General features: G+C 33.9%; 1 protein-coding gene across 2 annotated transcripts; it reads right to left on the bottom strand.

Annotated features, from left to right (window-relative positions):
• Positions 1-1,892: 1,892 nt before the first annotated feature.
• On the bottom strand, positions 1,893-21,953 carry LOC106672982 (lysine-specific histone demethylase 1A-like). Of its 2 annotated transcripts, none has more exons than XM_014404849.2 (6): positions 21,717-21,953; positions 8,832-10,093; positions 8,542-8,778; positions 8,319-8,479; positions 8,093-8,261; positions 1,893-2,258 (listed from the first exon to the last, which is right to left on the bottom strand). In XM_014404849.2, exons 2-6 carry the CDS (start codon positions 8,956-8,958, stop codon positions 2,119-2,121), a joined length of 834 nt encoding a protein of 277 aa, XP_014260335.1. In that variant the 5' UTR covers positions 8,959-10,093; positions 21,717-21,953; the 3' UTR covers positions 1,893-2,118. The 2 variants fall into 2 exon arrangements, with proteins under 2 accessions (XP_014260335.1, XP_014260334.1); XM_014404848.2 differs by lacking the exon at positions 21,717-21,953 and adding an exon at positions 18,847-19,006.
• Positions 21,954-23,014: the final 1,061 nt, after the last annotated feature.

Genomic DNA, 23,014 nt, shown 5'->3' with positions numbered 1-23,014 from the left:
TCTGGGTGGTCAGTCCTATGTACAGTGTAGTCTGTAATGTAAAAACGAGATTTGGATGTCATGTCTGTTTCAGAGATCAAGACAATATCGATGCGGTCTCGGTGTAATAAAAGTTCGAGTTCCATTTTATGTTGTGAGAGGCCATTTGCATTCCATAAAAGAATTGATAATGGATCGACTGTAGGAGTATTAATTACCATATTGTGAACAGAGGGCTTGGGTCATATGAGAGATTTGATTGAGTATGTTGAAAAGAGGATGGATGAGTGCGTTCATTTGTGTTAAAAAATGTTGGAGACCAGGCGGCATACCAACTGATGTTGTGTTAGTAGCTTCCTCAGACCGCTGATTATCTGTTGGTCTTCTTTGAGTCTTCACCCATGTTGGCAGTGGTAGGGCTTCGCTCTTCTTGTGAACAAGCGACGGGAAATTAGTGTCGTCTAGTTGGGGTGGTTTCGATGTACTATTGTTCTTCCTTCCTTGTTGTCCTTGTTGTACGTTTTGCCTGTAGGTCTTTGAAAGCATTGCACCCTCTGTAGTTCGCAGGGTGATCACCTCCACAGTTTGCACATGTTGCTTTGGTATCTCTGCTTTTTCCGCAAGATCCAGATTCGTGTTGGTCTCCACATCGAACCCACCGATGCAGATACTTACAATAAGATTTGGTGTGTCGGACGCCTTGGCACCGTGTGCATTGCACGATTTGTCTTCGCCTGAAAGGTTCTTCAATTTTTATTTTTGTGTACAATAGCGTCGAGATATCATAGATTTTTTCATTGTATGTGTTTCGGTCTATGTCTACAAAAAACATGTTCAATGGTAGTTTAAACCGTGATAGAGCGTTAATGCAATTAACTACTTGGTATCCTTTGTTACTTAATTCTTCAACTATTAATCCTGTGGGGTAAAGAAGTGTAGACCTTTTAATACAATTCTGTAATTTTTTTCTTCTTGTAATTGATACGTATGAAATTCAGTCTGAGTTTTTTCCAAAAATTGTATAAATTTTCTGTATGTATGTGGTTTGTTTGCGAGTAGTTTTAACGAATTGTTAGTGTTTTTTATGATGAAGGAATTGACGCCTCCTATGTTTTCTAAAATTTTTGTTAGTGAATGAGCATCCACTACGTTTTTAATGTAAATCGGTGGAGGTTTCGATTCTTTTGTTTCTGTACTATTTTTATTTGAGGTTTCAGTGTCAGAAAATATTTGATATTGATTGCTTGTAGGGATTGGAGTACTCACAGTAGTTTGGATACGCGGCACTTTCCTCGGGTCCTGTTAGCAATTTGTGGACCAGGTCGCTTTCTCCCAAAAACTTTGTGCCACTCATCTGTAAGATCTTGTTCGTTTAAGGGATTAACCTCAAAATCCCTTTGTTGATGTTCTTCATCCATTCTTGAATCGCAGTGAACAGAGAAACTCAGAATGTCCAGAGAGTTTAAAAGCAAAATTCGCAATTATATTAATTCCAAAGTTCCAAAGCCATAAACGGCCAGAAACTTATAGAAAAAAACATGTTTTTGCAAGCTGTTTTACACTACGTGTCAACGAGTCTCTATAGCCAACAGCGGTCCGTTACTACGTTACAGTACGTTATTTAAACCATAATATCAAGATTGTACATACTGCTGTAGATTTTATATTAATGCAAAAAAGATCGAATCGTTTGTATAATTAAAAGACCTGGGCAAAATCATACGACTCGTCCTAGGCAATGTTGGGACTGAGTCGGTCTTAAAAGAAATTGGAGATCGCCTGTAATAAACTTAAATAAGTTAATATGTAGACATATTTAAGATTGATTTGCCCTGATGATGGCCGTAAAGTAGGTCGAAAGCTTGGCAGTAACAAGTGAATTCGGGTTTTTCTTCAAGACCATACATCCAGTGTGTTCGTGGCAAAAAAAATAATTTATTTACCTACATCAAATAGTATTTTAAATACAGCACTCACTTTCACATACAGTTTTTACACGCAATCAGTAAATGATAAATAACAGGTATGTAGGTAATGTGATAAAATAAAAGGTATTCCGCAGTGGGAAATATTTTCACTGTGAGCTAATAAAGTCTAAGATAAAAAAGGGACAAAGCTAAACGTATAAAACTTTTCTGTTCAGTCATAATGGCCTACGTTCGCAGGTTTAAGTTCGTACGGACAACCCAGAAACTGGTCTGCAATCCTCCCTCCTTCTCTGAGTCCACTGAGAAAAGCGCCGTGAACGGTTGCAGGATAATTTCTAATGGTATGTTCACCTGGAGGAAAACATAAATTTTATAAAAATTATACGTTTAGTACATGATGAAAAAGTATACTGTTAAATATAAGCCAAACCCGATAACTTTGTAACATCATTCAGTCACTGTCCATATAATGGATAGGTCTGAATTATTGGTTTGCAACATTTCTGTTATATCTACAAACTTATGATATAGCGCTATGATTAAGAGTTGGGTTAGTGTACAATGTCTATAGGTAGAAACTAGGGGTAGAGTAACTTGACATCTAAAACTGTAAATGAAATAGATTGCTGTTTTCGAATTGTTGGTACAGATAGCAACCACATTAAAAAGGGAACGTATTTAAATATATTTTCGGGTAAATTTCATCCCAAAGTAGTACCAACTGAATAAATACAAAAGTCTGTAAGTAAAAATAATTTCGAACGATTTATTTATGTCTTATTCTTTAAATATTTACTCTTTGATATCACGTTTAGGGAAGGGCTGTGTGCATTTAAGCTATTTCATTATGAAATTGTATAATGAACCGTTCAACCAGAAATATTTTTAATGGAAGAGGAAGGTATTATCAAAGGATAATCCTCCGAGGAAACTTAGGTCTACATTTAATTCTAAATCCTAAGGAAAGACGACCTTTAAAATGTCTGCAAAGTGGGTGGGCAGTATAGCTTCCTCACACTTTGTGCATGCGCATTCGCATAAATCCGATTGGTATAAAATTCATAGGGGATCATCTAGAAAGCAACCCACTTAATCCCTGAAAATTGCATAAGAAACCGACAAAGGGTTCCAGAGATATAGATGTGTACATGATTTTAAGTTTATGCATGCACAGGCGATACCGTTTATTTGAGATGAAATTGGTCTCATGATTTAGGAGTTTTGCCGGTTACAGGGAATTGACCAGAGAAATTGTTCGGAAGCAAAGAGATACTTCAATATAAAACACTAAATGATCAGTTTTGAGGGAAACGATTTTATTATTGTTTTTTGTACATAGGACTGAATGTTTTAGGGCATTTTCTTAGGCTGAGTTTTGCGACAAACGAAAATATCACGGTTTCCGATAGCCCGCTTTCGAAAAACACATTATTTTTCCAATTTATTTTTCCTCCATGCTGCCCATCATGTGGGTGCACTTTCTCTCCCACCAGTGTGTCCTATGGCCCACCGAATAAACAGCTTGAGGGGTGTTGACCTATCTTTTGTTTCGTTTGAGGAAGGAATAACAAGAAATAAATCGAATTTGGGCTAAAGCGCTGTCCCTGGATAAACAAACTCAGCGACGTCAAACAAAAACAGTTTCCAATATTTTATCCAGAAGGTAGCAACAAGGAAAGTATACACTTGTATCAATATCTTATTGATTAATGGTTTTTGTGTTTTTATGTAGTATCCATTTAAAGTTAATTTTAAATGCTAATTACTGTAATGAAATTACAATGACTTTTCCCTCTTCCTTTGTTTTAACTGCTTTTTACATCATAGTTAAAGTGTTACAGAACAATAAAATGAACAACGCAACGGATTAGACCTTATCCGTTCTCAAACGAAGAAAAAAGGGACCGTACACTGGAGCTTGAAGAATAAACACCGGAGGTTTCGATTTTTTCTACAAAAAGGCAGTTTTAAAATGGATTGTGGAATTCTTGTATTCTTCTTCAATTTTAGTTCTCAGTGAGCCAACAAACCGTTTTTACTATTATCAATACGAAAATTAATTTGTTTTTTAAAGAAGATAATATATAATCAAACAATATGGTATTTACGTTATTAATTAAAATCTAAGGACATATTTATAATTTATATTTTGTAAGAAACAATTTTTTTTCTACAAACTGGAAGTTTTTACTTTTCTTATTTTACTTTTTTATAAATTAAATTTTTAGGGGGAAAAAAATAAATAAAATTACAAAAGTATGATTTCAGCTTAGAAGAAGATGGAATAAATCAAGGCTTATCTTGGCGATTTTATGGTTTTTATAAGTTCTTCAAAATTTTATTTTTTTAACTAACACCAACACTGGATTGTAATGTAGCATTTGGTTGAACTAAAACCTGAAACGTACACAATAATTCAATTGTCAACTGACAGAGAAATCGTAGTAACTTTGTCAAAACGAGACATTTTGGAGAAAATGAGCAATTAAAGGCGATTTTTGCCGGCGTAAATAGTCAGTTGTCGGTGCCGGCCAGCTGACTAGACAGTTCTGCTTTCCCATAGAACTCCCCTTTTTCGCTCCGGCATCACAAAGGGCTTGGCTAATCGATAAATTCCCAATTTCTTCAAGATGCTGAATACCCGAAGAGGGGTTAGGAGAGAATGAACAATCCCGGCCACCCTATGCGCGAAGGGTAAGTGAGGCAATTCTCTATATTGTCCCTCGACCAAGAACAAATGATGAAGGGGAGGGGTCGCCGGTGAAAGTATTTCTATTTGAAGAATTCATGAGGGTAAGAATATAGTTGGGAAGGGGAGGTGTAACGAGGACCGCATTAGAGGAGCTGTGATCAAAGGAGGCAACACGGCCTGAATACAGATGACGTTGAGAGCAAAAACTCACCTCCACGTCGTACTTCGCGCAAACCCTATATAAGTATGTTACCAGAATAGCCCCGCTTTGATTTAACTAACAAACAAAATTTAATTAACATTTTTGTTATGACGAAGCCTACAACTTCAACTGGAAGAAAGCCGATGCCCAAATTCTTTATTCATCTTACCATAAGAATGGAAATTCAACCACTGAAATTTGGGGATACAATAGCTCTGAAAGGTCGCAGTGTACTACACACCCCGAAGCATACATCTAGGATCATAGGATTATGTGTATCTGAAACTATGGACTGGTACACTAACCTAAAAAGTTTTAACACGAAAAACTTCGTTCATATAAAATGGAAGTCGCAGGTGTACTGAGCACGTCGTGATTTGGGTTTGGCCAGTTCCAACTTAATTAAATTTTCGACGAAGTCAGTGAGTGTACATACCCTTATCTCTGTCTTAAGCTTGTCATCTTACTCTTTTTTTAATTAAAGACTTCTATTAACTATTTCATTATTAAGATTCATTAATTAGGTAAGTATTTAATTTTACAAACAAAAACTGGTTTACCTAGTTCAATCAGTTATGACATACAAAATTATATTGACTTTAATATTGTACATTAATATAAAGTAATTCCTGACATACAGGAGACCTTAACGTCCAACAAACCGCTGGGTGTCGCATACGAAGGGCTAAACCACTTTACAATACATTTTTCATACAAAGTTCTTGATAGGTTTGACCAAACGTTGTAAATGTATTGAAGGAGTGACCTAGGTTGTCATAGTCACCATAACCAAGGTACCTTGACCATAAATTCGATCAGTACTTCAATATATATTTTCCATACTACCAGAACTTTTAGTCTGCCACGTAAGGGAGGCTACGGCCTATTAGTATTGATTGCATGAGTCTAAAAAGGCAATTTTAGTATTTTGTCCATTCCAAACTCATACCAATTAAAAACCGTTCGTAAAAAGATAACAGTTTATTTTTTGGTTTGACAAGTTACACCTACAATATTTTACTACACAAATGGTTCGATAAATAATCGAGTACTTCATTAGGTACTGAGAAGTGGAGTTACGAGCCGTCAGTGCCAACTCCAGGTCGCTAATTGGACAGATCAACTCGCATGACTTATCAGGTAATTTTCACTTGATACGACGTGGAGATTCGTTTTGAACCTACCACTCTTCAACCTTTCAGACTTGCAATTCGTTCCACGAGTTCACAAGCAAGACGTCAGAATGAAAAACCTAAATAATTTGATAAATTCGAGTTTTAAGGGAAGCGGTTTTTGCCCAATTACCACCCTGCTGTTTGAAAAGTCGACGGAATCAATAGGAACTTGGTTGAATGCGTAACTCGCCCACTGTGTAATCGTTCATCTGAAAGGATTTTTACAGATCATCGAATGGATTAACAGCAAATGACATTTCCTCAAGTAGGCATGAACGAAAACTACGTGCGGAGACCCTAAACTCAGAAAGATTATAATGGCAAAAAACAATTACACCAGGTCTACCAGCAAAAAAATACAACTAACTAGATATCATTGGTTATTGCACTGTAACGTGTAACATAGAAATATCTAACATTAATAAATGCAAAGTTCACGAAATAAAAATCGTAATTTTTAGGGATGGTTAACATTGATTATGGAGATGAGATCTAATATAATAAAGATAATAATGTTACCGAAAGTAACAAGTGAGAGCAGTTTAAACTCGCCATCCAACCGTTTCAACTTTATCCCAAGTCCTTTTTTCAGTTTTGATTGATCTTAATGTTTATATATGATTTCGTGTAAGCTTTGTGTACAGCAACGATGGTTTATCGTCCCCCTCACTCGATAAATGCTTTTTTGCAGCACACTCTCCTAGGAATCTAAATGGTCTTTCAGACATGGCAACAACTTTATTACGGCAACAATATTGCAATTGAGTGAGTTAATACTGTTGTTAAATAGTAGTATAATAAGTCGAAAAAACGTGTAACTATTTGTTATTGTGGGCAAGGAAACTTTACAATACCGTTACGAATTATATATTCAAATGATCAAAGAAAATTTCAAAGATAACTTCGGCATCGTAACGAGGTGATACGTGTCAAATACGAGAATTGTACGCTCATCTTGCAAGGAATTTTTGTACTTGCCACATCCAATACAATCAATATTGTAGAATTTAAATAATTTAGAAATGACAGATCGCAACTGACAATCAAATCATGTTCTACATAAAATTAGTTTTCATACAAACCGTATGAGCGGCTCTTTTTGTCCGAGCGTGTGGCCGTTACATTCACGCTTGGACACGGTAACTCAACACTGGAATGGTCCTTAGTTCAAATTTTAGTATATTTGAATAGAAAAGGTCCTTAGTTCAAGTAGGAGCGGTGAGTTAGAACCAATATCTCCAAACAACAGAACCCCAGGGGTGATGCCATCTCTGCTATAGCAAACCCCTCGTTGAAGAGGGTAATGGACTATGACAAACCCAACGCATTGGTAATTATAACAATAATGACACGTCCTAGCAAAGGAAGAAGACTCAGAGCGACCATGTATGCTATTAATGAGGTTCTACATGCAGATATAGGATCAAAGAGAGTTACAAATACTAAAGGTACAAGCCAGGAAATGCAGTGTCAAATGACATTATTGGGCGCTGTATGCACGAAATGGGACGATGAAATAGTGCTGTAGACTGGTCCCGCATAAACTTACACCTTTGCAATCCACGAATAATGTATAGATAAAACGTTGTTCTAATAAAATATTGGTAATCGTGGAATAGCTTTACTAGTTGCCGCATTTGGACAGGAGGAAAAAACTGTTGTGCGTTTTTTGGTAGGTACTATGATAGATTTATTCGTCAAGAGTTTACTCCTTCTCCACCTTCCTTTGTCCACTACTCGTCGGACCAAGTTAATGTTAGTAAATCTTGATGGGATCGATCTTCTACCACATCCAACATATGGTCCGATCCTCGTTCCACGATTTTTTTCGATCCTGGGTCCACCTTTATTCACGTTGAAAGTGTGGTGAGCAGAGATTAAGCATCTGGCTAAACTATGGCTACGTATATCTTGAATGATAATATTATTTTCTATTAACAACAATACCTCATCGATAATTTTAAATGTTATGATGTTATGAGGAATGTTAGTTTCTCTGCTCGAAGTGTACAGTGAGCAATGATGAAGGTTTATTGCTGAATCTTTCTCTTCTATTTAAAACAGAAATGTTGCAAAACGAACATAAAGAATTGTGTATTGTACATTATTGGCTTACCCGCAAAGAAAAGTCTTGGAATAATTTTATTTTTAGGCGTTGGTGGCTGAGGAAAAACTGGTGCGGCAAGTACATCGTAGTCAGATCCGGAAGCACCGACTGCCACAAACGAATAGGATCCTCTCGCCCATTGGTCGACCCTCCATCGAGTGACGACAGTATCTTTCGGCTTAAAGAAAAAAATATTTGTCCATGCATATTGAAATTTAAATTTAAAATTAATTACCTGTGGAACGTTCCCGTTGCCGAATATTCCCTTGAGGACTGCGATGCACCTCCCGACTATAACGTCATCACTTACTTCCTCCATGATGGCGGCTGCTTCTCCTGCCACCAATGCCAGAAGGACAGGAGATTTGTATATATTCCAGAATAAGAACAGCTCGCCTGGAAAAAATCAAAATTAAATTTAACATCAAATTTACGTTTTTGTGTGTTTCGAGAATTACCTCGACTGGCAGTCGTGCTACCGACATGGCCAAACAGGTTAGAAGCAGGATCCCAAAACTGCTTTTCGAAACAGAGGACAACTTTGTTCAAGTTTCCGAAGCCAAGCCTCTGTATGGCGGATACTTTCCAATCGGGCAGTGGCGGAACGAATTGAACCGTATTTGGAAGAGCCTGAGGGTTTACGGACACGGCCTGTTTAAGAACTCCAAGGGGTAGAGTGCACAAGACGACATCTCCTGAAACACAAAAGCATTAAAATAATATAACAGATTACAAAAATCCAACGTACCTGTGTATGTCACGGTATTTCCTGATCCTCGTGCTTTGGTCGCAGTTACTTCGACTCCTTTGGTGGTGTATTGGATTTGCTTCACAGCCGTGTTTTGTTTTATGGTAAGCCCCTCCGCTAAAGCCATTGGTACGCAGGAATAACCATTTCTAACTGTAAAAATACATTAGCAACATATATCACCCGAAAGCTAAAAACCGATTCTGGTCAAAATCAAGCAAAACGGTAGCTTTTCATTTCTCCATTTACATCCCCCTCGTCTTCTGAAAACATTGAAAACCAAGAGAACATTAATTAACGCAACGCTTTAGTCATTTCGTCGAAGGGCCACTGCATCAACCTGCAAACAAATTAAACACTTATACGTCAGGCATGAAAGAAAACGTTAGACTGTCGGTCAAACATCAGTCGGAATGTCAACTTATTTTATATCCCATATCTTCTGAAAATAAAACAACAAATGGCCTAAACGTCAGGTCTACTGCAGCTGATCCAATCTGAAATCAAAATAAAAAACCCTACGCATATCAAGGCTTTACAAAATAGTTCTCCTGAAAAATACATTGTTGTTTGGACAAATTCAAAGTATTATTCGGTAGTCTTCTTCGAGTTGATGCAAGATGGTGAAGCAGTTGATGAAGAGGCAGCACAAACGTTCCCATGTCTTCTAGAAACTAAAATATTGAAAGGCCTAAATGTTAACAGTTCCAGCACTTCCGCAGGTGATTCAATCTGCAATCAAAGTACAAAACCCTACGCATATCAAGGCTTATAAAAAATTTGGTCAAACTCAAGTAATCTTCTTCGATTCGGCACGGCAGTTCATGAAGAGGCAACACATACGTTCCCATATCTTCTAGAAACTAAAATATTGAAAGGCCTAAACGATAACAGTTCCAGCACTTCCGCAGGTGATTCAATCTGCAATCAAAGTACAAAACCCTACGCATATCAAGGCTTATAAAAAAATTGGTCAAACTCAAGTAATCTTCTTCGATTCGGCACAGCAGTTGATGAAGAGGCCGCACATACGTTCCCATATCTTCTGGAAACCAAAAATTAAAAGGATTAAAATACTTGATCTAACAGTTCTGCAGGTGATTCAATCTGCAGTCAAAATTCTACGCGTATCGAGGCTTATAAAAAAATTATCCTAATCAAATGTTGTCAAAATCAAAGTATTATTTTTTTTCGAATCAGCAGAGCGTTAATAAAGCGGCGACACCGACGTTCCGTGCAGCAAAACCAGCAATCACAGGCAGCTACAACAAAAAATTAACAAAAATATAAATGTATTGACTTTTAATTTCAAATTAATTCAAAGAAAACGTGGGAAGTTCTAGAAGGCTTAACTTCAATTGGACAGATGAATGACAATTTGACACAGGAGCTCAAGTTATAATACTTTAGAAACATTATTTATTTTATTATGATAATATTTACCTAGAGGAATATCAGGAAAAGGTATTTTCACCAAACAAATAGCATAAAATGAATTAGTATTGTAAATTCAATAAATTTTATTTTCAGGCGTCATGGACAGAAAGAGATGGCTCCATTACGAGGGGAAATCCAAACTACACGATAAACTCAGACAGGTAAATCAACAAAATTAAAATATTATTTATCAGGTATCTAGTTAATCCTCTTAAATTTGAATACGTCGTGGATAATGATGCGAAGCGAGGAAAGTATTAAACCTAGGGAGATAAAGCAAATGTAAAAAAATGTCAATTTCGTTACAGAGTCCGGATGGAGTTCGTGCCCAATTTGTCGAAGGGATTGCGGCCAAAGAAGGGCCGCCTAAATCCTGGGATTCACCAGGCCTGATGAGCGTGGAGCCAACAGAAACTTATCACAGCAAGTGACGTACAACCTTCACGGATTCCGTTTATCCAACAGCAACTAGCAAGAAATAAAGAACTCTCATAACTTCGACAGACCGGTCAGTTCCGGCAGTAATTTTCTAAAGAGGAGGGGGTCAAGGAGAAAGCCTTTATAGGGCGGACGCAACCCTTCAAAGACCACCCTTTTAAAACTTACCTCATCCCTTTAAAAAACACTTCTATTCAGTCCGATGTAATAACAAGTCCGTTTTTTCCCTCCTGAGCTAATCCCATTTCTCAGAAGTACAGACGTGCAATGGTTGATCCATATAATTATCTAGTATTACTAGAATTATTAGTAGTAGTCCTGTACATCAATGACAATTTTTGGACCCAGAATAATGATCAAATTACACACAATTGTAAGTCACTTGTCGTAAATTTGACATCAGTCATTTGTCAGACTAATGATTTCCTTTAAAGATTTAATTTGATTTCTTCAAATACAAAAAATTAAAAACCAAATACCAAAAATAAAATTTAGAATTTTAGAATAACTTTTACCTGAGAAAAAACATGTTTTTTATAATAGAACTAGCGAATCCGGGAATTCGTAGCAACTCTATGATGTACCTTTCTAATGCATGCAAAGAGCTATTATAGCATTCTAATATAATGCCTCGTTTCTTAAATTCTTCTCTTCTTCAGTTCACTTACATGGGGGGGGATACATGGTAAAAAATTGTCCATATGGTCTCGTTAGGAATTTCTTAGCGGCTATACATGTCATTAAAGGAATGCACTGTCGAAATTTCATCCCTTTAGATCCAGCGGTTTGGAATCTGTGCGTTGTCTGTCAGTCTGTTACGGAACTGTTTTATATGTAAGATAAATTTGTAAATACACCATCAAAGGTTTCTTCTGCACCATTTTAAAAAAAATATGTATATTAACATCCGCAGCTTTTTAGTAAAAAATACATTACATTACAACATACATTACAACTAACAAAGCGTCAATAAGATTATGAAAACATTATTTTATTATAAAAACAACCTAGGGGATGGTTCACTTGTTATGAATGATGGTTCTACTCACCATTCGCAAAAAGTTAATGGACATACATTCTCACCCACCTTTATGATTTCTATTAAGGGGATGGGTTAGTCAGTCATATTTTTATTCCACCCAGGAGAATAACTCGTAACAACAGACAAACAACGATGATATAAACACAGGAAATGAACAATGAGAAAACTGTCATTAACAGTTCGGTAACTCGTAGAATTTATGCAATTATTATTGCAAGGGGGCAGAAATAAATCATACCTAACCAACATGCAGATGTTCTGTCTTCTCTCACATATATGTTACCATTATCACTGTTATGTCAAATAATTACATTTTACTAGAAAACTTAAACTTTTATTTTACACCAAAGGTGTTTTTTTTAATTTATTACACTTAGACTCACACTTGATAAAATACGTTTTATTTTTATTTTTAAATTAATTTAATTTTTTTGCACGCAAGTACAAAAATTGACTTGAGAAAGGACACTTTTAATTATTAAATCGCGGTTTATTTGGTTCGAAACGTCCACATAATTCGACTGCTCGCTCAGTATATCTGTTTCTTCCTCTCCCAATTTCTCACTACTCTCGTTTCTACACACTCAATCATCTCTTACTCCCACTCTATATTTACTTTTAACCCTTCTTTTACTTACTTATACACACATTCACTCCGATTCTTTTTTCTGATCCTATAATTCACACACTCATTCTCTCCATTCTCTCTCTCTCTCTCTCTCTCTCTCTATATATATATATATATATATATATATATATATATACTCTCTCTTTCTCTCTCTCTTCACTTCTACAGCCTCTTTTGTCAAGGTTAGAGGGTAAGGTCTTCTGGCGTAAAAAAAGCAAATTCAGTTGTAATTGCCAAGCTTTCCAACTATTTTAAGATAATCATCGGGCAAAACAATCTTGAATATGTTTTTTACTGGCGATCTCAAATTTACTTGAATACCGACTCAGTACTAACATTGCCAAAGAATGTAATAATATTTCAACCTTCAATGGAACACCCTCTTTTGCGCACTCTCACTATTTTTCATTCTTCCCAATCGCCTTTTCTTACTTTCTCCCCCTGCTTCCTGTCTTTCTCTTTATACCGTACCCCCTAATACTGAAGGATTTTTTTTTTTTTTTTTTTTTTTTTTTTTTTTTTTTTTGTTGTTGGGCAATTTTACCAAACCAATACATAAGATAAAACATATTTATATAAAATGAGGAAATAAGAAGGGATATACACTCGCAGAATAGAAATGAAATTTAAAAAAAAAAGGTTATTGCCATATAAAGGTTATTGTTAACAACCAAGATAAGAAAGATAGATAAAGGTACCGGCCCACTTGAACCAAATCAACCGCTCGAGTATGGGTTACTTTTGTACCGTTTTAATCCCTTGTAAATCGCATGTGGTAGCAAGTGGCAGATTTATACATTATTACAAGCACAGACCTAGCCGTATAATGTAATGGCGGGCATGGGAAGGGTGCATTAATATCTGTACTTCTTCTACCGCTGTGGCCCGGTTATTGTTTACTGTAACGCAGCCGCCAAAAGCTGGAGTCGTTACTACCCTAAACAAATTATGAACGCCTTTCTTTTATTCAAGAAGTCGCAGGAGAAAGGTAATGCGAGTCAAGTGCAGAAAAAATTAATTAAACATGCTTCAAAAAAATTAAGGGGAAGATAAAAGTGTATGGCGTGAATATTGAATGGGCTTGTATGGCTAGGCACGCGAAAATAATTAAACACACTAATAACGATTTATTCATACTTTGTGTGTCAAACATATTTGTAAGAGCTATACTTACAAAACGTCGTGAACAAAATATTAAACTAGAATATGAAATATTTATATTCTCACCTACACAATATATATATAATCTTTTTTGCTCAAACATTATATTAATATAACTGAAAACCTGCTGTAGAACTCATAAATGAAAATCGAATGAAAACATCAACTTTTACAAGTCATATCATTAAAAAAAATCTAAAAACTTGTAAACAATAATTCTAGCAATATCACACGATTTCTGAATAATTATCGATTAACGGTCGCTAATTACCACGCTATTTATAATTTACAGTCGTATAAGCTGGTGTTCATAAAAAAGTGGAAGTTTGAACGACGTGACATGAGAACACCAAACAATGTGAACAAACATAATTAAATAGACTATTTTTTTCCTTCCATGTTGGCCATCATGAAATTGAACTAAAACCCATTTCATATTTTATGAAGACAGCAGCATAAATCAAAAAATAAACTTTTTACACTCATAAATGACATTAATTTATTAACATAAATCTATTAATTATTAGAAATTCCAACCCATATTATTATTTTAATTTTGGTTTCATGCGTACATTCTTTTTCAAAACGTCACACCTCTTCCGAATTAAAATGTGGCTCTTCCGCCTTTATCATAAGTGTTTTCTAAATCGAACTACATCTGTTTTCACTACAACCTTGCTACTTCATTTTTAAACAAATTTTTTTACTTCCCCTGAAACACGCTTGGCAAAAGTAAGGTTTTAGTTTCATAGCTACTCTTTCAATTGTAGTGTTTTTTTTTCATGTTAGCATATTTCCCGATTATTAATGTAAACAATTATAATATTATTATTTTTATGACCATTTTTATAGAGGATGCCGATACATTAGCCATCAATTGTAAGAGATTCGAATTTCACAGGCTTGTAGCAATTACGTACACATAATCTTCAACAAAAGTCAGTTACTTTTTCTAGGGATCAAGACAATCGAGAAGGTGATGTTGTTATTCAGTATTAAAGCATAAAGGGCGTCGACGTTGTTGATTAATCTTTTTAAAAAGATAGTTCCTACTCACAGTTAGTTGTTTTTAATGATCCGGGTTTTAAGCGTATAGCTCGGCTATTAGATCCCGCGGTCGTGGGTTCGATCCCCACCGTCGCCTCTGGATTTTTCTGACGCCTAAGGGGACCGGTGGCCGCAATTGAAAGAAATTGACACGGCACTCATCAATGGAAGGGGCGGGATCGGATCTCAGCGACCCTGAATTTGGTCCCAACCCCCTTCAAAAATGAGTTTCTTCGATGGAAGAACACCGGTACAACGGGGGCTCAAGTTCACATTTGTGTTGCGAGCCCTCCCCCAAAATATGGAGCCGGGGATAAAGTACAATAAGCTGTACAGCTCAGCTGCAGTACTCAGGAGGGAACTCCTCCAGTCCCTGGTATCCATTGAAAAAAAAAAAAAAAAAGCGTATAGCTCATCATCAGGTTGAAGGAGTTTACAACCACGTCTCTCGACATGAATTATAAGAGTGAACCCGCCGGTGCCACGCCAACGCGACGTTCCAATGGAAGCTGTTTTTTAATACCTCTCAATTTTGAACGTGAGAACAGCGGAAGTTATAACACAACTAACTATTAAATTAATAAATACTGTAAGAAAATAATTATTAATTAGTGATTATATATATTAGAAATTTGCTTGACACACAATGGATGAACAAATTGTGATTAGTATGTTTAATTATTTTCGCGTGCCTCACCATACAGGTCCGTACATTTTCCACGGCGGGTTCACTCTTACAATTCATTCAGACGTGGTTGTAAATTCCTTCAACCTGAAGATGGATATAAGCTTGAAATCCGAACCATTGAAAACAACTAAATGTGAGTAGGAACTATCTTTTAAAAATTTTGAACAACACACTCACACCACCATTTATCATTTCTATTGTTGATTACTTGTTTCATTATATAGGGCAGTATATAGAACTCAAAAATGGTAATTTTCCTTTAATATTTCTTTGAAACTTGTACCGTTTTGTAATGTAAAAACGATTAATTTATATTTTAACACAATTAAGTTTGATGGTGAGTGCCTGCCAGTCGTTAACACGTGTTTAACCGGTACGGGGTCATTTACTGGGTCAATCTATACCCGTGATATTTAATAAAATGCGTTTGAACTGAGGAAGTGAAAACCCGATCACTGAAGATGGTGCAAAGCCGATACGCATTCAAGTGACATCTAAAAATCCCCAGTGGAAAAGTGATGAAGTACGGTTCTGCATGATAATTAAGTTTATTTGATTTATTTAAGTTTTTAGTACTTCAATTGTTCTTTTAGCAACAATTATATGTGATACGTATTTAATTAGCCCATTCTGAAAACGATTTTTTATACTTAATTTTGGCATAGCCAAAATAACCGAGTGGAATTAGAAAAAAATTGATCAGGAAAAACATTTTGTAATTTTTTAGTTTGCCATAGAAAAATTACGGTTAGTAACAATGTACATTAAATTTTATAGCTAAATTCACCCCTAGATCCAGTTTTTAAATTAATTTTTAAAAAATCATAAATTATTTGGAACAAATGAAATATTTTTTTTTTGTTTCTCAGTTATCAGTTATCAAATGTAAATAAAAATCACATATTTGGTGAGCAATGACTTGTCGATGAATGTATTAAGAATTAATTAATTGTAAAACTCAGTTTAAAGTGAAATTATACATTTTTGTTTACAAAAAAAGTTATCTAAATGAATTGTTGACGAAACCAGTTTCCACTAGTCAGCGTGATACTAACCCGCATGACACAAATGCGTTCCAGTGTTGTAGTCCATTCGACCAAAGGAGTTTCAAGGGATTAATTGGAATATTATAATATGCAAATGAACTTTAATGTAAAAAAACTTAACAAAAACCTATTTCTTTTAAAAAAAATAATATATATATATATATATAATGAAATTAAAGTCATTCTATGTTGAAGGTTTGGTCATAATTTTTTATGGACTGGTAACCAACTTGGACAACTACATATTATATTACATACAACTTTGTTAACTGTATGACAATGACTAATTTAATACACATTGCGAATGGTCTATCAATAATAAATATAAGATATTAACTCAATTTGAAGTAACTCATAACTTAAAATAACATATATTTTTTGTTTTAATTGTTGCGAACCTGTCATGTAGATAATAATACACATACTGACAAAATAAGAGACAAGACAAATTTAATTGATGATACTCTTACATTCTACTTTTATATTTATATTACATATTATTAATAACTTTTCTTTTAATCTTTTTTTAATGGTATGATCTTCTTCAATTGCAAATGGTTTGTTGNTATATATTTATATATATAGTAAAATAGTTAAATTTCATAAATGTTAAACAGAAAAAAAAGAGGAACTGATTCTTAAGAGAGAACTAAATGATCACAGATGGGCAATTACTAAAAAAATAAGAAGAAGAAACAAAGAAATAACAAAATAAGCTTTTGTTTCTGATAAATAAATTTTATTTTTTGAACATAAATGATAAAACAATTATATTTTGCCTACCCGAGTGAATTACTATTGATACTGAAAAGTTACAAATTAAAATACTAAAGGAATTCTTAAAGATGAGAGTGGCCATACGTTTGTCAACCCATAAATACACAAACCACTGATTTGTTATTGATGGAGAGGACCGAACAAATTTAATCACCACAATAGAAAATAATACATAGACCAACTACCAAATCTGATAAATTTAAAAAATCAATTTAAATAAAATGCAAAAACTGTATTTGTGTATGTGTGATATAGTGATATCCACCAAATTAAATCTGATATTTTGAAATAATGTAAAAAAATTAAATCATAATGGAAAAAAAATTGCAATTAAACTACAAATTGTAAAATAATATTAATATTGTAAATGACTTTTTTTATATCATGTTATAGTGTTGAATGCTAATTCTTATTATGCTTAGGTGGTATTTATGGTGGTAATTTTTAGCTGAAGGTGGGGTACTAACACCAAAACAAAAATAATGACCACAAAATGTCACAAAACAGAATTATCTTTCACTCAACTGATAAATAAATATAAAATATAGTTTTAAGGTAAAATTAGGTTAGATAGTATTCGTACAAAAAAAATGATAATAAAAAAGGCCTTTTAGAATTCCTTATCCTTCGGGCTATTTCTTTCTTCCTATTCTTCCAAACCTCACTGATAGAAAAGATAGTAAAGAAAATTGAACCTGATTGATGGAAGTTGGTCAATTCCAATCATGCTGGTCTGAAAATTATTGCTGTTGTCTGTGAATTGCGATTCACCCACTCTGGAAAAATCATTCATTACGCTTTCAAGATTTGAACAATTTAATGAAGCAACTGTATATATTATATTTATTTATATGATTATTGTTGCTTTCCAAGTGGCATGTGCAACTCAGTCTAACGCACCACTAACCATCCCTAACCAGTCTAACGCACACATGGTACTACGTTTCAAAAAAGGCTAGTATATCAATAAATCAAGTTTTAACCAAATAAAAATGTATAAAGTTTTGTGCATATGATTTGTATGTATATTAAATATGTGTTATTACATAAATTGTATATAGTAACACAACTCATCACCTGTCAATTATTGAAGAATAGTGTATGAAGTTTCAATTGTTATATTTTACAAAATAATCAATATATATAAATATTTTGTACAGTATCAAGTATGTATGAACCATCAAGTTGATTAGGAATAAAGTAATTAATAAAGAACAAATAGAAAAGCATAACAACAACTAAGTGTTCTTTTCAGTCTTGACGACTACATTGTTGAGTTATTGAGAGACAAGATAAAGCATTCAAACATAAAGACAGAAAGAGAGAGAAAGGTGAGATAGAGATGGAATGAGTGAGTAAAAGTGAGAGTTGGAGTGAGAGAGAATGAGAAATAGAATGTTGTTTATTGAATACATTGCATAGGCAATTTGAAAATATACTAATGAAACACTAAAACACACATCCTAAATCAACATTTTGGTTTATATTTTTTTCTAAATATGAAATCGTTTTCTTCGTACTCAAAGAATAATACCGTTCAATATACGCCTAGTCGTTTGGGAACTTGTAAACACTAAACACACGTCCAAATCTAAGATCATTTCACTCTATAAATCAACATTAATTATGTTATAAGACCATCCCCTAACAATTAATTACAGCTGTGCCCAAACTATAAACAAAACTCAAGCAAAGTATGATGTGTACTCGTTTTAAGCAAAACTGTTACCATTGATATAATAATAGCTTACCTTATGTCTAAGAAGAATAATTGGATGTAAATTCGTTATTAACTTTGTTTTAACTACTGTTTAACACGAAATTTGTAAAAATAAACAGACATTTCACGCGGCAACAAAGCACAAATAAACAGGGATATTTTCAACACAATAACCTCCACCGCACTTGCCTCGGTAATAATAAGTAACTCAAAAAGATTAATTAACGTTAAAATAAAGGTTAGTTTCTAAAAATAAATTAATTAATTGTGATGATAAATGTTAATTGTTTTATTTATATTTCAAAATAAAAGGAAAACTATGCCATATGACTACTAGGTTTATGCTACCTAGCGGAACTGACCCAAAGCTCGAATGTAGGGATACCCAAAGAGGGTGTTGCATATCCACTACTTGAATAATTAGTTTTCCCAATAAAACGAACTTCTTTTAAAATCAAACGTGGGAGCTATAATAGTATTGGCCTGGACTGGTTAACCAGCTAATTTATGTGTCGTCCTTTGTTCGAAGTTGCGTGGCATCTTGTCTTACGCTTAAAATACATCGCTCTCTGATTTCGTTTCTCGTTATCATCCTTTTTAATGTCTATATCATCGATATGGCCATCACGCTATCTCAATGCGATAAAGAAGTCGAACAAGCTGAAGTTAATTCCATATTTCGTCAACTCTCGCTCAGAAACGTCGTTTTTGCATAGATTTTTCAATTCGGAATTTTTATTTTATTATCATTACTGACACAGCCATATAAACAGGACTATTCACCATTGAAGCTATCGTAGAAGGGAACCATCTATTTCGAAGTTCATTGCATTTTAAAGGAAGATTATTGGGAAGTAGACTGAATTTTTTATTCAAGAGACAAATGTAATTAACACTGAAAACGATTCATGTCATGAAGTTGAAAACGTTGTGTTGAGTATATGTTCAATAACCTTTTATTTATTAATTCAAAAGATAAAGCCATTTATAATTTAATTGTTTATATAATCCATATTTGTTTAGAGGCCATAATTGACCATATTAATTATTCCAATTGATTATACTCTTGATCTAAGTATTTTGGTTGGGATGAAAACCTTAGATGAAAAGAATATTTAATTAGAGAAACTGTTTATATTATTTTTTTTAATGATAATGATTAATAATATTTATTTTGTCAGCTTAACACAAAATCTAATTATCTTTTTTTACAATCTATTTCGTTATTGGTTTTTTAAATTAAACTTACATAAATTAAACGATGCAACTAACTGTATGTTTTTGTAACGTATCTGGCACTTTATTATCAGTAAACAATTTTATAATTTTTTTTCAAGACCTAGAAATCTGCAATACAAATTACACACTTAAAACATTTGTTTTCAAGTTTAAAAAAAATGTGAAATTTCTCTGTGTTTTCTGCGGGTTGATGAACCATAATTTGGTCGTTACCGATCATTTTGGCCTTCCTAACGTCAATGCTTTATCCTGTTAAACATACATGTTTCGGCATTTCTCCATCTAAAGTGTTTGGGTCTGTTAAAAATTTTCTGAACATTGATTATATTATTTACTCAATCCGCTCCCCATCATACATTATTATATTATTTTAGAGATAATATTTTTAATGTACTTTAGATATACGCAAACAAAATAATATAGCGATGCCGATTAATACTTTTTTTCAGTACAATTACATTGTTTGATCGTTAATGATAATTTTGGTTTGTCTGTCTTACGCGTTTCGGCATTTTCAATATTGTTTCGTTTGTGAAATCTTACAAAGGTAATTATGTTAAATTCATTTTTATGAATAATTTTATGTACATTTCTGTTAAAATAGGTGAGTGTTCTGGTTTATTATATTTGTTATCAAAATTGTATTGTTGGTTAATAATTTAGTTTTCAGTTAGCCACTAGAAATAAATTAACCTTGTTTTTATTTCAGAACAATCTTTCAGTGTGAAATAATTATTTTTAAATGGTTTATGAGCATATATTTGTAATTCAAATGCCTCGTAATACTTTGTCTCATATGTTTCCAATTTTAGTACATATTCTCCCGCCGGGGTCTTCGAGGTTCCGCTGTTCCTTTTTATGGTTACACATTGAAAGCTGCGTTTCTGGAAAAGGCGTCAAGTCATATATAAAATAATATGATAACGCTTGGGCAAGGTGGGGAGGGGAATAAATAAAGTAGGTTGGGAACTTCTCGGTAGGATATTGTTTGGGGAAATTGTGGATAGGAGAAAGGGCTGCGTATGAAGGGAATATTGAACCATGGTATTTATGATATATGAAGAATGCACAGGCGTATATACTTTACTCACTCTTCCCTCCCTTTCTTTCCCACTGTGGTTCCCCTAAGATAAGAAGCAAACAGTAGATAGGACAGTTCCAATCTGCATGAAATTACCGTTCAGCAATTTATGGGTTTTCCAGGACTTATTTTTTTAAGTCCTAGGGGATAAAAGAAAGTGAGGAATTACCTATTCTTAAGGGAAATGTCTCATTCCGGTTTTATTTGCACTGTCTATATGTAGACGTCTCGTGAAATATCTTATGCTTGTTAATAATGAAATGAACACACAAAAAAATTAAATATTTTTACCGTTGATAACACATAAACATTTAGCTAGAATAAAATTGAACTTTTTCTTCTTTGCATAAAGATTTTAAATTTTAATTAATTTTTATTTTTTGCTTAAACTTAACAATGTTTGTAAATTATCAAATGTTTCTATGCGCATAATTTAACGTTGTTGATTAATTTGCATCATTATTTTCACCAATTAATTGACCAAAAGCAAAACAGCAGATGAAGGGCGTAAAAAGGTATAAATAAACTGTCCTAGCTTAACAGACATGTTTTAAAAATTTAAATTTAGTGGATTTTATTACCTTATTATTTCCTTATACGTATTTCTCGCAGAGTCGGTCTGTCAAACGCTTTTCACCATTTTCTGTGTATGGCCTGGGTTTTTTCAGTAACAATTTTGATTATTCATTTTTTTTCTTAATCAAAACCATTGTAAATGCACAGATCTGTCAAATGCCGCTCAACCGTGATTCCACATTCGATACAAATGCAAATTCAACCGAGGCCATTTCGCTTGGATAGGGAAAAGTCTACCGTTGCGGCTTAAGATTGAACATTGTTTTGTACTGATTCGTTTTTTAAAATTTACAATCGCTGTTTGATAGTCGGATTTGGTTATCAGTCGAAAAATATCACTCGTGACTGTAGGAACACTATCGGGCACGTATCTATCCTAGGGCGCGAAATTGATATAAAACTCACGTGGATTCTCAACGGGCACAGGAAGATCAAACCATTCCTGGAATATAAAGTTTTCAAGCGATATTGATGAGACTTCAAACTTGTGTGGAATAACAAATTTAATGTTGGTCTGTTTTTATTTTAACTTTATCCGCACACCGCACATCCATTGGCACCTGGATGAATTCACCGGTATAAATTGGACCATTTCCATCTTTTAGAAAATTTACTTTCCATTCAATTTTCATTCTGTGGAATTTTGCTGAATGCGCCTTTAATTAAATTACAAAAAGAATATTTTAAACAAACAATAATCTGCAACTAAGCTTTGTTACAAACGCTGACAATATTTTGACTATTCAGAACGTATTTAAAACGATCACGTATTAAATAACTCGCCCAGTGTAAAACAAATTCTAGCATAAATGTAGCACAGCACAATTTTTTAATGTTGTTTTATTTGCAGTATTGTAAAAATTGCTGTTTACAGTCGGCGTTCTAACTTAAAAAAAAGACGGACTATTATTATAAGATTTAGGAGAAACTCAACAAATGTATCATACTTTTTTTCTGCCGATACATTCAGAATGGTCGATTGTATAGGAAATGTGTTTAAATATGTTAACATTTCTTTTATTCTGATTTTGCTGTAACCTTGCTCATTTTGAGATTTACAAGCTTAATGAATGCGCCAATAGAAACGGGAGGGTTGATTCGACTGGAAACGAGTCTAATAAATTAGTATTAACGATGCTGTAACGACACGTCTCTTTGTGTTTATACGATTTTTTTTCTATAAAATGCCCCTTAAAAAATTGATTATTACATGGATGATCTAGTTATTAACATTTTTAAATTCTCTTTATGCTTTATATGAAGAGATATTGTTCTTCCCTCATTCACACACACTATCTCTCCC

This window comes from Cimex lectularius, unplaced genomic scaffold (assembly GCF_000648675.2).
Source record: "Cimex lectularius strain Harlan isolate CLEC.00 unplaced genomic scaffold, Clec_2.1 scaffold182, whole genome shotgun sequence".
Lineage (NCBI taxonomy): Eukaryota > Metazoa > Arthropoda > Insecta > Hemiptera > Cimicidae > Cimex > Cimex lectularius.
The sequence above is the reverse complement of the archived record's forward strand: the minus strand, read 5'-3'. Positions and strand labels throughout refer to the sequence as shown.

Coding starts and splice junctions, on each gene's coding strand:
- LOC106672982 (XM_014404849.2), bottom strand. CDS start 8,958: ATGGCTTTAGCGGAGGGGCTTACCATAAAACAAAACACGGCTGTGAAG. Junction 8,480..8,541: donor TAGCACGACTGCCAGTCGAG/GTAATTCTCGAA, acceptor GATTTTTTCCAG/GCGAGCTGTTCTTATTCTGG. Junction 2,259..8,092: donor TCCAAGACTTTTCTTTGCGG/GTAAGCCAATAA, acceptor GTTTTCCTCCAG/GTGAACATACCATTAGAAAT.